This window comes from Camellia sinensis, chromosome 14, assembly GCF_055761805.1.
Source record: "Camellia sinensis isolate YWXY chromosome 14, ASM5576180v1, whole genome shotgun sequence".
NCBI classification, from domain to species: domain Eukaryota; kingdom Viridiplantae; phylum Streptophyta; class Magnoliopsida; order Ericales; family Theaceae; genus Camellia; species Camellia sinensis.
In genome coordinates, this window is record NC_138974.1 from 107,296,971 (window position 1) to 107,313,196 (window position 16,226).

The 16,226-nt window shown below is 34.4% G+C and overlaps 2 protein-coding genes across 2 annotated transcripts; both read right to left on the reverse strand.

Moving 5' to 3' along the window:
- Positions 1–1,583: 1,583 nt before the first annotated feature.
- Positions 1,584–6,530, reverse strand: LOC114293058 (UDP-glycosyltransferase 92A1). The gene is made up of 3 exons (XM_028237078.2): positions 5,087–6,530; positions 3,012–3,061; positions 1,584–1,952 (listed from the first exon to the last, which is right to left on the reverse strand). The coding sequence occupies exons 1-3, from the start codon at positions 6,528–6,530 to the stop codon at positions 1,584–1,586; spliced, it is 1,863 nt and encodes a 620-aa protein (XP_028092879.2).
- A 5,095-nt stretch (positions 6,531–11,625) lies between these two features.
- Positions 11,626–12,315, reverse strand: LOC145807233 (zinc finger BED domain-containing protein RICESLEEPER 2-like). Its single transcript, XM_082905185.1, has 2 exons — positions 12,224–12,315; positions 11,626–12,127 (listed from the first exon to the last, which is right to left on the reverse strand). The coding sequence occupies exons 1-2, from the start codon at positions 12,313–12,315 to the stop codon at positions 11,626–11,628; spliced, it is 594 nt and encodes a 197-aa protein (XP_082761311.1).
- Between the last annotated feature and the right edge of the window lie 3,911 nt (positions 12,316–16,226).

Below are 16,226 nucleotides of genomic sequence, written 5' to 3' on the forward strand. Positions count from 1 at the left end.
ATATACATTGCTATATGGTGATACCCTCTGTATGCATCTAGAAAACTCATCCTCCCATGCCCCGATGTGGCATCCACCGGCTGATCAATCTTGGGTAGTGGGAAGCTGTCCTTGAGGCAAGCCTTGTTCAGGCTTGTGAAGTCTACACAGACTCTCCACTTGTCATTCTTTTTCATTACCACCACCGTATTAGACAACCAGGTGGGATAGTTCACTTCTCGGATGGTCTGTGCCTCTAGTAGCTTGTCTACTTCTTCCTCAACTACTTGCATATGTATCAATGTTGGCCTCCTTACTCTCTGGACGGCTAGTTTAGCCGACCTATCCACGTTAAGTTTGTGACAGGTGACCTCGGGGCTAATCCCCGACATCTCATTGGGTGTCCAAGCGAACACCTCTATGTCCTCTCTCAAGAAAGCCTCCAGTTCTCTTTCTTCTTCCACGGCTAAGCTAGATCCAAGGAGGAAGAATTGTTCATCATCACCTTCTTGCACCAAAACCTTTTTCAATGGCTCTTCGCTCTTATTGGAGGGCTCTTTGTCTGCATCATCTAACACCTCATGGTCTTCGCTTTCAATCTTTACACTTTATGTTTCCCTTACATTACAAGTGTACTTCATTGCTACCATGGAGCAATTTTTCACCTGTATTTGGTCCTCCCCCCCCCCCCCCCTTTACTTATTCAATCCCTTGTTCAGTTGAGAATCGCAACAGTTGGTGCAGTGTTAAAGGAATAGCCCTCATTGCATGCAACCACAATCTTTCCAGAATGATATTGTATAGGGAGGAAGTATCTATCATAGTAAACTACGTTATTACCTTCTTGCTCATTGCTTGCACCTCTAGACTCGTGGCTCCCAAAGGCGATGTCAGCATCCCATTGAACCCGACCATTGGGCTGTCAGATTGCTCTAAATTATCTTGGTGGAGGCCAAGCTCCTTGTAACATCTAACATACATGATCTCACAAAGAGCTGCCCTAATCAATCAGTACGCGTCGCACCTGGAAATCTCCAATCTTCAAGGTTACCACCAGGGCATTATTATGTGAATGTTGCACCATATCCAAGTTAGCCTCCGTAAAAGAGATCATCGGTCCCTGATATTCATTTGTTCTAGGTTTCTTCTGTTGTATCTGATATACATACTATAAGTGCCTTACTCTTTGGGCCTTTCCTCAAACTCATTGACCTTCAAGTGAATCACATTGATTACCCGAGGTCCATCCACTAGTTGTGGTGGTGGTGGTAGAGGTGGTGTTGCTGGTGCCTAAGGCAGCCTCGCATGCTCTTCCCTTCTCTTCGCCTCATCTACTAGGTCTCTCAAGTGATCCTACCTAACCAGATCCTCCAAGTGTGACTTCAGAGCCCTGCCTCCCTGAGTCATGTGCCCATCTTCGTTATGGTAAGCATAATGCTTCCTAGTGCTTCTGCCCATGAACTTGCCATCGACCTTCTCCGGTGCTTTGTAGTATGGCTGGCTCCTAATCCTCTCCAAAACCTTATAGATTGGAATCCTGAATACGTGTTGACTGCTTGTATAACCCTCATTCCTGTTTCTGGCCTGTTAGTGCCGGCATTCCCTCAGCCTCGCTTCAGCGAGCCATTTCTCGTTTCTTGCTTTGGTGTCTTCTTTCCTTTCGTGTCTTCCTCTGCTCTAGCATACTTCTCAATCTGTGCCATAAGCTCTTCCATGCTCTTCGGAAGGGTCTTTGCAAGTGATTGTGGAAAAGGAAAATCATCATCCAGGCGGTTCTTAAAAGAAACGACCACCAGCTCCTGATTACAAGCCGGGATCCAATTGTAAACCTCGGAGTATCTATTAGCGTAGGCCCTAAGACATTCGCCATCGCTAATCTTCAAAGCCAGTAGGGAGTCTACCCTTAGTAGCTGCGACTTGTTTGAACAAACCTGGCCACAAACATCTCGGTCAGGACTTCCCAACTCTTTACACTTCTTTTCAACAGTTTATAGAACCAATCCAAAGTTATCTTCCTAATGGGTGATGGAAATACTTTGCACAACAGTTGCTCGTTCCTACTCCACAAAGCCATTTCATTCAAATACAAACCAACATGAAAGTTTAGATCAGACTTATCGTCATAGATCTTAAACCCCAGCATGTTGAATCTCTTCGAAGCCTCTAACATATCGAACTCCACCAAGAATGGCGTATTTGGCTGGACGTCGGATATGATCTTGGCGTTGAGTCTTTTTCTTTGGAGGTAATCTCTCAGGTCCTCCTTCGTTCTACCGGGAGCTCAGTTATCAATGGACTTTAGTCTCTTTGGCTTGCTGCTTCAGGTATAATTGTGCGCTCTCTTGGACTTCCCTTATTCCACTACATCAAAACAGAGGCCTTGCCCTTGGATCTGCCGAGATCCCTTGACATAGGCCGCCTTGGTTCGTGGTGTCCTCTACAACTCGCCTCGTATTGACTCTATTCGTTCGACATCCCCATAACGGCCGATGTGAGTTTCCCTATCCCTTGCCATGCTGTGGGACAACTAGGACTGTCTTCTGTCCTCTTTTCTGGGCATCAGTTTTGGCTACAGGTGCCAGCGTGTCCTGCAACGGGAACGATGGTTGCATCACGTTATTTTGTATCATAAAATTGACCACTGTTTGCAGGTCTGTCAACTTGTTCGCCATGTCCTTTATCTCCTTATCCCTTGTCAAGCATCTATCCTTCCATACCTTGGGATCACTTTCATTGTAACACTCATCTCAGCATCCCTTCCTTGGGCCGTTGCACCTCTTGCCGGCATCATTCGCCCCAAGATTCAACTCCCACACTCCTTCATTTTCGTTCTCCCCTCTGGCGTTATGATCCATATGTTCCTCCTCCTAACTGTGGATGTTGTCCCTAATTCTCTTTGCTTGTCCGTTGTTGGCCATCTATTCTACTAAGTTTCTACAGACGGCGCCAAATTGTGGGTGTTGATTTCCAACCACACAACCAAACAGGGAACTTAGTTGGAGAGCACCGGCAGAATAGGTTAAGTGAACTACCTGCCAACAAGAAGATGAGAATACCACGGTGGTTTGTCCACTTGGAGGCACTACAACGATTAAGTCAGTGAATCTTATATCTCACAGATATCAATGCAATACTTAAACTCACAAGTCAAAAACTTATCTCAGATCTATGAGGGTGCCCCACTTTTATAACCAGCAGTGACCAAGTCCCTTAGAAGCCTCACTTGATTAGACTCAGACACAATGCTCATCTTGGACTCTCGGCTAGATAGGGATAAACTCCTCATGAGTCTTATCATTATCCAAACTGAGAGCCTCTTCTGTTCTAGGACTCTTGTTCCTTATCCGAATACTTCGAGATTCTAGCATTACCGCAAAACATCTCAGCAATTCCATAGTCACCTCAACAAACAAGACTCATCCACGTGGCACCTTAGCCGACATCTCGGAGTTATCTTGGCTATGTGGTGTCATTCGCAAAATACTTCCCCACAATAAGCAAAAGACAAAAATTTGAATAACACAATATATTTTTTTACTAAATTTAATACATTTTTATTGAAACTAATATATTTTTTAATCTTTTAACATATTTTCAAAATATTTTTTTGTACACAATCTAATATTAAATAATATCCGTAGAACACTTGTTAACATTTAACAAGAGTGAGGTTAAGTTAAAAAATTCAGAAATGGCGTGTGGAACCGTGCATGCACACATCAATGCTAACACATGCATGTAGGTGATAGGCGTAAATTCAAAGAATGTTAAATGTAACTACAATATAACTGGGTTTCTCGAAAAAGAAAATTTTATACAGATTAATAAATTAAAAAAAAACATTATTAGCTAGTCCACTTCAATAAATAAGGATGTACGAAAAATAAAAATAAAAAATTGACTAAACTAATTGAATTGAACCAAATCAATTATACTTTGTCTATTTTTTAACAAAAATCGGTTTATGCAGTTTTTAAATTTGATTTTTTTCGATTTTCAGTTCGCCATCGGTTTAAATACCTTGTACACCGATCTAAACCGAAATCGACCGTTCCAACATATATTGTATTTATAATATATATATATATATATAATCTAATAATATAAAAGGTATTTACGTGTAGGTCCTAATAAGTAGACTTATTGTCTAATAGGTCCTATAAGAAAATTTTGTCATAAAAAAAGTCATTAATTGTAAGTTTTAGCAGCAATTTATAAAAATTATGACAAAAATGAGTTACTAATTGTCAATTTTTAGCGACGTATGTAAAAAATTGTTACCAAAAAAAAATTATTTTTAGCGATAATTTTACCAAGACTTATTTTCAATAGGACTTGATATGAATTAAGTCCAACTGTTAGGACCTATTGATAGTTTACCCATAATATAATGATATTAATATGTATAATAAATTATTAACATTAATTAATTAAATTTATCATCTTTATAATTTAAGTTTGTAAACTCTTATTATATATAATTTTAATTCTAACTCATTGTTCTTGAAATCTCAGTATTTTTAAACTTTTTTTTGTTTTTATTTTTGTTAATTTAGGAATTGAAAAGTATGTATTAAATGGATAGATTGGATATGTTTGAAATGGTAGGCAAATAACTAATTTAATGTTTTTATATAGATTAATAATTATATTTAAAAGTAATTCAAGTTTGAAAAATTCTAAACCGATTAAACCGCATCAAACCAAATCATTTCAATCGGTTCGGTACGATTTGATAGGAGAAGCGGTCTGTATTAGTATTTAAAATAATAAAATCAAACATTATCAATTTGGTGTAATTTTTTACCTAAATACCGACCATACCGAACGATTACAACCCTTTCAATAAATGATAGCTATACATCAACAATTAAGAAAAATTAATAAAATTTTATTAATTTGTGTAAATACAGAAGTCAACAATAAAAAATAGATAGTGATTTTTGTTCTGTTTAACTGGAATCAAGGCATTGACCTTCTAATCCAATTAAACTGAAACTAGAAAACAGAAACACATGTGTTGGAATAATATATATGTAAAAACATTGAAAGCAGCCTCCCCCTTAGATCATTTGACTCTGATCTGCAAGGCTAGTTTAATAATTACAAGACTTTGACAATGCAGCATACAGAAAATCCTCCATGGCTTTGGTTGAGGACCCCTTGAACCCTTTCTCATCATTCTTGGCATTGTTAAGCATTTCCATAACCTCACAAGCTTTGTTTTTCATGTCTTTCCCTTTAGTTGACCCACCCATCACCAAATCAATCTTTTTCACCATGTCTTTATGATTAACCTCACTGCTCCCACTTGCCAACCCAACACAGAGTCCCATCTCTTCCTCCAACATCTTGGCATTGAAGTTTTGCTCTGCCCCCATCGGCCACGAAAGCATTGGGACTCCATTGCTGAGAGCTTCAAGCACTGAGTTCCATCCACAGTGGGTTAAAAACACACAGAGAGATTTATGGGACAGAATTTCCAATTGAGGTGCCCATTGTTGCACTAGCAGCCCTTTGTTGCTATCTTGAATACGCCTCTCAAAGCCTCTCGGAAACCATTGTCCATCATTATGGTCATGATCTGTGACTGAGTTCGATGGTGGCCTAAACACCCAAATGAAATTTTTGCCACAAGCTTCCAAAGCCATGGCCAACTGGATTGTTTGTGATGGTGATGGTGCACTTTGTGACCCAAACGCCACATAAATAACTGAATTTGCAGGCTTCGAATCAAGCCATTTCATGCAAAGATGCATTGTGGCTTCAGCGTCATCACCAGCACGAGCTTTGCTTCCCAAGGAAGACAGAATAGGCCCAACTGACCACACGGAACAGCCAATTTGCTGCCTAAAATACTCCATCCCAACATGGTCAATCTCCTCTATGGTGTTGAACAAAATCCCATCACTCTCCAACCAATCTCGAAACATATCTTGTGAAAATGAGCACCATGAATCACCGGGCATTGCCACTTGAAAATGTTCTGGTAACTGTTTGGTGTGAATCCGGTGACCTTTGGGGAAGCCCGGCAAAGGAAACTCCTCGGAATTCACTGTCTTGTAAGGAAGGTGTAGCCATAAAGAGTGAAAAGCAGCCATGCCATAGCCCCCACCAGCATTGAATATAGCATGAAATGCACTGAATTCATGAGCAACTTTGGCAGACCATCCGAAGAACATGTCAGAAATAATGCAAAGTGGTGGGCGGCCATGTTCGAGGACGAGGCCGGAGATGAGGTCTCGGAAGGCAGTCTCGAGAGCGGGAGAGATGACGATGAGGTGAAGGAGGAGAGGGAGAGGGAGAGAGTCGGTGTTTTCGGAATCCGGAGGGAGGCCGTGGTCGGAGCTGTTGAATGGGATTTCAAGGAGGCGAATGGATGAGTTTGGAGGGATCGAAGGTCGGAGTTTCTTGATGTTGAGTCGAGTGTTCACAAAGGTTATGGTGTATCCATTTTTCTTTTCTAACTCAAGTGCTAATGCTAAGAAAGGGATGATATGGCCTTGTGCCATGAATGGGAACATCACTATGTTTTCTTTTCTTTCTGTCATTTCTCTTTTGAGAGAGAGAGAGAGAGAGAGAGATGGATGGATGGAGTGGATGGTTTTTGGACATTCCACAAGGCCGTATTTATAGGGCTCGAAACTTTGATTGTAGGGTTTTCATGGGAAAGCCATTAATATCGACGTTCTTATTAATTTATATTGAAAAATATTTTAGGTCTCGAATTTTTTAAAATATAAATAATTAAATATCTCACATGAATAGTATCTCTAACATTACACATTTACATTAAAAAATGTTATACGTCTCAAATTTTCTTCAAAATAAATTATCAATGGCTTGTTTGGTTTGCTTTTGGGAGAGCTGTTTTCGAAAAAAAAAATTCCAAAATTTTGTTTGGTTTGTGTTTTTTCTCAAAATTTTTTTAAAATCACTGTCTCTCTCTTACACATTAATCAATCACTTTTTCTCCTTCCTCTTTAATTCTCAATCACTTTTCTCTCACATACATACATTTATTCAATTACAACAAAATATCAAATCATCTCAAACTCTCAAATTTCAAAACTACTTTCAAAATATATAACCAAACAAACCAAAAAATTTATAAACTCTCTCCCTAAATTTTTTTTTTTTTTTTTTTAAAATCACTCTCTCAAAAGCAAACCAAACACATTCCAAATGTCTCACATGATGTGTAGAACCCATATTTTTGTGGACCTTACACCCATGTGAGACATTTGATCATTTATTTAGTAGAAAATTTAGTATCTCTAACATTACCCTTTATATTGAAAAATGTTATAGGTCTCAAATTTTCTACAAAATAAATAACTAAGGCCTCGTTTGGGGACTTACTTTTTTAGCCAATTAGCCAAAAAATTACTAAATTAGCCAAAAAGCTAACAACTCATACCAAAAAGTCAAAGATTCTCTTTTCTCTCTACTTTTTGCATATCTTTTCGTAATTAGCCAAAAAATCATCCCAAACACGCAAGTTTTTTTTTACCTATCTTTTTAGCCAAATAGTCAAAATGTTACTAAATTAGCCTGTTCTCAAACGAGGCCTAAATGTCTCACATTGGTGTGGACTCCACATTTTTGTGGACCTTATACCCGTGTATGATATTTGATCATTTATTTAGTAGAAAATTTAGTATCTCTAGCATTATCCATTTACAATGGAAAAATGTTATAGGTCCAAATTTTTTACAAAATAAATGACTAGATGACTCACATGGTGTGGATCTCATATTTTTGTGGACCTTACACCCATATGAGACATTTGGTCATTTATTTGGTAGAAAATTTAGTATCTCTAACATTACCCATTTACATTAGAAAATGTTATAGGTCTCAAATTTTCTATAAAATAAATCACCAAAATGTCTCACATGGGTGCAAATCCCACATTTTTGTGGACCTTACATCCATGTGAGACATTTGATCATTTATTTGGAAGAAAATTTAATATCTTTAATATCTTTAAAAAGTAATGTATGGTTGACTCATAAGTAGGGATGGAACCAAGATTTTATCCTTCAAGGGGCCAAAATCCAGAATAAAAATATTCATTTAATGTAGATTTATTTTTTTTCTAAATTAAGATTTTTTTTACCGACCAAATTGCATTTTTTATTTTGAAAAACCACTCACTTAAGCAGTAAGCACTACACAAGAAAACAAAAAATTTCAAAATTTTTTTTAAAAAAAAAAAAAGAGAGAGAGAATAGATTTTATCACATTTTATTTATCATATAATATAATATTATAGCATTAGCAACAAATATGAATTATAGAACTCATTATACTAATGCAATAATATATAATATTATAAAAAGAACTAGGCATAAAAATATAATCATCATAATATAATTGTTCTACTGTGGAGTTAGAAAAGAGAATAAAACACAAGAAGAAAAAAAATAAATAGAATAAAATAAAACACAAGAAGAAGGGAAAACAAAAAGAAGAGAGAATAACAAGAGGCAACAGAAATATAATAGTGGGTTATATTAAGATTGTGTTTGATTCATTGATTTGAGTAGAAATTTACAAAAAGAAAAAATATATATATGTATATGAAATATAGTTATATATTTTGTTCATAATTTACTTATTTTTTCTCTTTTCCTTTTTAAATTTCTATCCAAATTCATTAATCAAATACAACGTGAATACTTTTTCACATAGAGTGCCCATGAAATTATTCGAGTTAAAAGCATAATAAAAAAAATAAGAAAGTGGGGGTGAAGATTAAACAGAACATTTATCAACTGAGGGGGGGCCAATACACGTACACATAGAAATGAATATAAAGTAGTAGCAGTATACACAAAGTAATTGAGCCAAGGCAGGGGGGCCATGGCCCCTTACCGTCTACACTTGGGTCCGTCCCTGCTCATAAGTAGTATCATGGTATCCCCATCCTACAAGGTAGTTCCTTCTTCCCTTGGTTACATTGCTTTACCAACGGTGTAATTTATCCTAATTTAATTTTAAAAAGTATTATTAGGATACATGTTATATAAAAAATAAGGTAAAACTTTACTTGCGTATAGTTTTGCTTTGGAGTACTTTATCTCTCTATAGTTTAAATATATGCATAGAACTTTCTTATAATTTTATATTAAAATGTTACCGTTAGTTTTTCCATTAAAAATAACAAAGTGTGCCACACTCCCGAATTAAGAGTGGACAATCCAAAAATTCCAAATCAAAGTAAAAAATAGGATCAAATGTCAAAAATAGTCTCATATTCATCTTCTTCTCCAAATTAAATCATATTCCAAACAAAATTCTAACCTTAAGCTTAACTGTCATTTTCTATCAACAATTTAGTTTAAAATGTTATTAAATAAGAAATTTTAATAAAATTTTAAAATTAGATTAAAGTAATTCTATGGTAATAAATTAATGTATTTATGTTAATTTATGATTTAATTTATTAAATAAATATATATAATATGTATGTTTAATTTAAAATGTTATTAAATAAGAAATTTGGTTAAAAATTAAAAATTAGATTAAAATAATTTTATGGTAATAAGTTAGAGTGCTTAAGTTAATTTATGATTTAATTTGTTAAATATGTTATTAAGATAGAAAAATATATGTAATAGAGAATAGAGAAAAAGAATATTGTATAACAGTATTTAGGTAATTTTGTTACTATTACTAACAAGGTTAGTTTTGCACTTAATTCAAAACTATGGTGCTCTCTATCTATATTTGAACTATAAGAGATAAAATGCTTCGAGATGAAAACCACAAGAAAGAAATAAAGTGAATTTTACCTTTAAACGGGGACGAGGAATATATCACTTTCGGGGACAGGGAGTGTAGTCCTCGGCCCCACCCCGGTCCTAATCCCTGACGGGGACCTGTAGCCCGCCCCCGTCCCCGCCCCCGATCGGGGATCGGGGATCCCCGACCCCGAAAAATCCCCGGTGGTTTCTTTTTTTTTTATCTGTAAAAATCTGTAAACATCCTAATCCTATTGAAATATATTTGTCAACATATTTGCGAATTAAAAAAAATCTATAAACATCCAATTCAAACATATTTGTCAACATATTTTCAAATTAAAAAAATCTGTAAACATCCAATTTAAACATGTTTCAAATATGATATTTGTCAACATATTTTCTATCTGTAAAGAACAAAATAACATCTATCAACAACTCTGTCCAGCAGAATAGCATCCTATTCAAATCAATATATCCTAAACAACAAAATAGCATTTGTCAATATGTCCTCAATAAATCTATCCAGCAGCATCCTATTCAAATCAATATATCCTAAACAAAAAAGCATCTGTCAAGTATTCAATAAATCTGTCCAGCAGAGAAAATAGCATCATGTTCAACAAAATAGCACAAACAACAAAACATCTATCTAGCAGCCCATACACACAAGAAAATTCAACAAGTTGCAAAGAGAATAATTAGTCTCAAGCACAACCCGCAAGGGATAGGTTACCCAAAAATTGAAATTAAAAAAAAAAATTCCATTACAACATAAAAAATCAAATCCATTGTTTCTCTAATACTCATACAAACCACACAACAGCTTTCATCATCTCCTTCAACTTGAATTCCTGTTAAATAACAAAAGGAAAAAAAAACAAATAATTAATACTAATAATAAAATGTAAAAAATGTTAACAATTAAAACAAAAAAGATGACAACTAACACAAAAGTGGCACATGACTCATCCGAGTTGATCTCATCATCATCATATATAGTTGCATAGCCCACCGATTCCAATGTTGAATTTCCTAAAAAGTAAAGAATATAAATTCAGTATTGAAATTATTCCATGGTAATATAAATAATAAAAGTGAACTAATAATATGTAAATTGAATGAAATAATGTCTTTCATCTCTGCACTCCAAAACCAACTTTGTGCATACATTAATGTTTCTAACGTGTTTGGATGAAGTCTACTACGATGTGGACTCACCAATCTTCCACTAGTACTAAATGCTGACTCAGAAACAACAGTGGATACTGGAATAGCTAAAATGTCTCTACCTATTGCCTGTAAAGTCAGATATTTTGGTCCATTAGCTTTCCACCAATTCAAAACATCAAAACCTGAAGTTCTTGGCAAAACATCATCTTCTAGATAATGGTCCAACTCTGATCTTACATTCTTCATTTTTTATACTTCTCTTTCTACTAATAAACAAATCAAATTCTGAAAGGGTCTCTGTAACAATTTCTGGATGAGTAGAAGAGTCACCAACAACATCGGTCTCCATACCAACTCGGTGCTGATACTCTTGCAACAAATCATAACAAATCTGATGAACCCTATCAACTTCATCTTCAGCTTTGTCTCCATAAAGTTTTTCAAAATAAAACTTCAATGCACTCATCTTATACCTAGGATCAAGTACAACTGCAACTCCAATAACACCATGTATCACTAACCAATATTTATCAAATTTTTCCACCATTTTTGATGTCATTGTTCTAATCACTTCAACTTCACAAGAGAGCCATTGAGATAGTGTCATCCTAATCTCACATAAAGCTGGGAAACAAACATTGGCTGTGGGATACTTAGTACCAGAAAATAACTCTGTGATAGAAAAAAAAATCTTAAACCTCCCACTAATCTCTCTATCAAACTCTCATTCTTGCTCACTTGGCACAGTCTTATATTGGGGCTCTCTAATTTTCAACCGATAAAAGACATCCTCATACAATAAGGCTGTCTGAAGCATCAAATAGGTTGAATTCCACCTAGTTACACAATCAAGTCCTAATTTCTTAGTATGTGGAATACGCAATTGGTTGATTGTTTCTTCAAATTTTTCTTGTCTTTTTGGTGTTGCTATCCAATAAGCTACACTCTCTCGAATTTTCTCCACACCCACTCGTATGACATCCAATCCATCTTTCACTATCAAATTCAAAATATGCGCACAACAACGCATATGAAACAAAGTACCACCCAACAAAAGCAATGTATTACTTAACTTATCCATCAACATGGTAATCATGGCATCATTTGTGGAGCAATTATCAACAGTAACAGTAGAGATTTTTCTATCAATATTCCAGTCCATCATGCACTCAAGCAAAGTATCACAAATAACTTCTTTTGTGTGTGGACATGGAACATAAATAAACCTAAAATATGATATTCATAAACAAGTATTAATAACATGAAAATTGAATTGAATAAGATAGAACTTTTAAATGATTTGCAAATTTACAAAAATATACCTCAAAATACGACTTTGCAATGTCCATGAATCATCAATAAAGTGTGCGGTGACAGCCATGAATCCTTTCTTTTGATGGCTAGCAATCCACATATCAGTTGTGATTGCCACCCTACTTTTATTATGCTCCACCAAACTCAATGTCTTCACCCTCTCATAATCATAAATCTTTAAAATATCACTCTTTATCGTATTTCGAGAAGGCACTTTAAACTATGGTTGAAGTGCTGCTGAATATCGTTTAAAACCAACATGGTCTACGATAGAGAGGGGATATTCATGCAAGATTATGGCATGTGACAACTCTTTCCTAGCAAAATCTTGATAAAAAATGTAAGAATTCATTTTTGGACTCTCTCTACTAAAGTTGTTAGTTAAAACTTTTTACCTCATGTCCATCACTTTTTTCCTAGTACAATTCTTATGGTGATCATGCAAATGCCTAGTTCCATTTTTTGAATCACCTCCAAGATGCTTATTACAATAATTACATATTGCCTTCCACACCCCCATTGACTTGTTATTTCTTAAAATGTTTCCACACAACACTAGGTTTTCTTTTAGTTCCTCCACAAGTATTAGACTCTTCTTCTAAATCAATAACATTTTGATTAGAGAGGGGAGACAGTGAGTTCGTAGGTGAGTTTGTAGCTGGCGATGAATGTTGTGACGTGTCACTCTCAAATGGTACTTGAGAGTTAACGGGTACTTCAGAATTAGCTGGTGCTTGAGAGTTAACATCTGATATTTTTAACCTTTATCAAAATAATATGGATTGAATTAATATTAACAGAGGCAACATAAAAGTAGGTTACTGGAACTGAGAAACAAATTAATAATAACTAAGCTAATGGATTGAATTAATGGAACAGAGAAACAAATTAACTAAACATCAATTTTCTTTTTTCTTTCTCTGTTTTCTTTCTCTTAGATGAATGAAATTGAATTGGGATATGTACCAATAAGCTCACAGTGCAGAAGACTGATGTTACTAGTGGTTTTTCCACTTCTTAGTGCATGAGACTCCTACTTTTTTACTAAACAAAATATCCAATCCAAAAATATCTGTGATTTCAATAATCATCAATAACTAATTCTTTCTCTATTGGAGCATAACAAATTAACTAAACATCAATTAATGGAACTGATAAACAAATTAACTAAACATCTAATGGAATCATCAATTTTCTTTCTCTGTTTCTTTTCTAAACTGTGTTAAGAACAACTATTATATTTAGCCTCAGGTCACAATTAAAAAAAGAAACAAACAATATGTGCAAAATTCAATTAAAAATAGATATCTTCACATAATTTCGACTTCAGAACACACCAGAGTAGTAAAATATACTCAGAAGCCACAATCAATAAAGAGAAAATACCTGGATGAGAAGATTGTGTAGCCAATCCTAGTTGTGTTTCTTTCTACACACAGAATAGCAAACCAAATGTCAGTAGTGAGCAAACCAACTGCCCCTAATTTTTCAACATCATCATCAGGCTTGAAATATAATAAATAAAAAAAAGATTCCCTTTGAAAATATGTTGACATAAAACTACCATTACAGATAAATAAATAAATAAATAGATATATTATAGATCTATTATTTATCAACAGATCAACAGATATATTAATGATTTGCTTCAATAATATATAAAATAAACAGATCTATAAAAATAATCCTTCAGATTCATAATAAATAAATATATAAATAGATATATTTTATATATATATATATATAATAAATAAATTTAGAGGGGGAAAAAAAACAGAGATTGAAGAAAATATATATACACTAAGATATATATATAATATACATATATGTAAACTCTAGATCGAAATCCCTAGAGAGAGAGAGAGAGAGAGAGAGAGATACCTAAATAGGGAGAGCAGCGACGGAGGAACGACGGTGATGGAGGAGCGGTAGTGAGGGAGAGAGAGCAGCAGTCCCGTTGCGTGTGTGAGAGAGAGAGGAGGGAAACGGTAAACGGCAGAAGTGAGGCGGTAAGGGAGAATCAGTAGTGACCGAGGATCGCCGGTGAGAAGGGAGGTACGGCGGTGAGAGAAAGAGAGAGGGGAAGACCAAACCAGTGGCGAGCGAGAGAGAGAGAGAGGAGCAGAGCAGAGCAACACCGTGTGTGAGTGAAAAGCTAAGTGTGTGTGTTAAACCCTAAACAAACACAAGCATATATATACCCAGGGACAAAACGGTAAATTTACCTTAGGGCGGGGCCAGGGCAGGGCTAGGTCCGGGTCTTAAACATCTATCCTCATCCCTGGCTCGGATATCATCGGGGATGAACTTTTGAATACCATCCCCGGTCCGTCGGGGATATTTTTCGGTGAATAACCACTGAATTCGGGGTCGGGTCCCCGTCGGGTCGGTTTCAGATTGCCATCCCTAGGAAGGACTACATAGAATTACGGAGTGCTTTTCATGAGCTCTCACAACCAATTACAAAATGGCATTCCTCTTGTAATAACACACCATAAGACTTTGTGTGTGTTTGTGTGAGAGAGAGAGAGAGAGATGGGACAACCTACTCTCACTTGCATTTGTATGTATTTTTTTTCCATAGCTTATAGTAATACAAAAAATAAAGAAAAGCCTCCCATATTTATATATATAAGAATCGTTTAGTTGCTTGAGATTTTTTTTTTCTTTTGATTTTGTATTTTTATTTTGAATAATTTATTAATGATGACATATATATTGAGTGAGATTTTTTTTTATAATTAAGCAAATATTCTTAGTCAATTATTTAACAAGTTTTTTTCGTAATTATGTAAACATTCTTGATCAAGTATGAAACGGATTTTTTCATAATTACGCAAATATTCTTAGTTAATTATGAAACATAAATATTTTATTTTTTAACAAATTACAAATACACCTATATAATTTGTTTAAAATATGAATCAGTTCTTTAATATTAGAAATTAGAACTATCGTTTGTTACAAATTTTAATCTAATACAATACTCAGGAAAAAAAATTATTCTCCTATGCGATAATAAATTATCAAAATTGTTAATTGAAAAATATTTCTCATATCATTAAAAACTATTAATTAACTTAATGATTTATTTATTAACAAAATGGTTAACTAAAAAATATTTTTCATACCATTAAAAATTATTAATTTACTTAATGATTTACTTAATCATAAAATTAGTCTTTTGTTATGCGAGTATGATTTATGTATTAATAAAATTAGTCATATATATATATATATATATTTCTTCAGCTTCTTTATTAGTTTAGTGAATTATCGTAGTAGTTTTTTTTTAGCTAAGAAAATTATCTTAATATTTTTTTTTATATTTATCTGTTGAGAAAAGTTACACATCATAATTTTTTTTTTATAAATTCGGAACAAATGTTAAAGCCTCATAAATTCACCCAAAATGATATGGTAATAGAATTAGAGTCTATATCATTAGGTGTATAACAAATCAAAAAATGGTACATTTTATATCACATAATTCTATCATATATCTAATGATGTATTCTATTCAATTTCATAAAACAATATTCTGATTTTTAGAAAATATCAAAATTTAAAATTTAAACATACTATAATAATATGGGGAATTTTTTTTAAGGTCCCTGATATTAACATTTTACAGCATAAAGGACACTCAATACTTTCGTAATGTCTAAGGTCCCTCAAGTTGATCCAGAGAAAATTCACGTCACAGAGAAAATTGGTCCAGAGAAATTCTCTGGACTTTCCAGAATTTCTCTGGGTTCAACCCAGAGAAAATTCAAATTTCTCTGGATTTATTTTGTTCTCTGGATTCATTTATAAACCAGAGAAATTTAAAACCAGAGAAAATTTAAATTTCTCTGGTTTCATTTTAACCAAATTTCTCTGGATCTCAGAACTAACACAAAAAAAACTTTGAACCTTTCCCAAATTTCTCTGGACTAACATCAAATTTATCTGAATCTCTTAACTAACATCAAAAACATTTAAGAGGAAGTTGGCAACCAGAAAAATTTG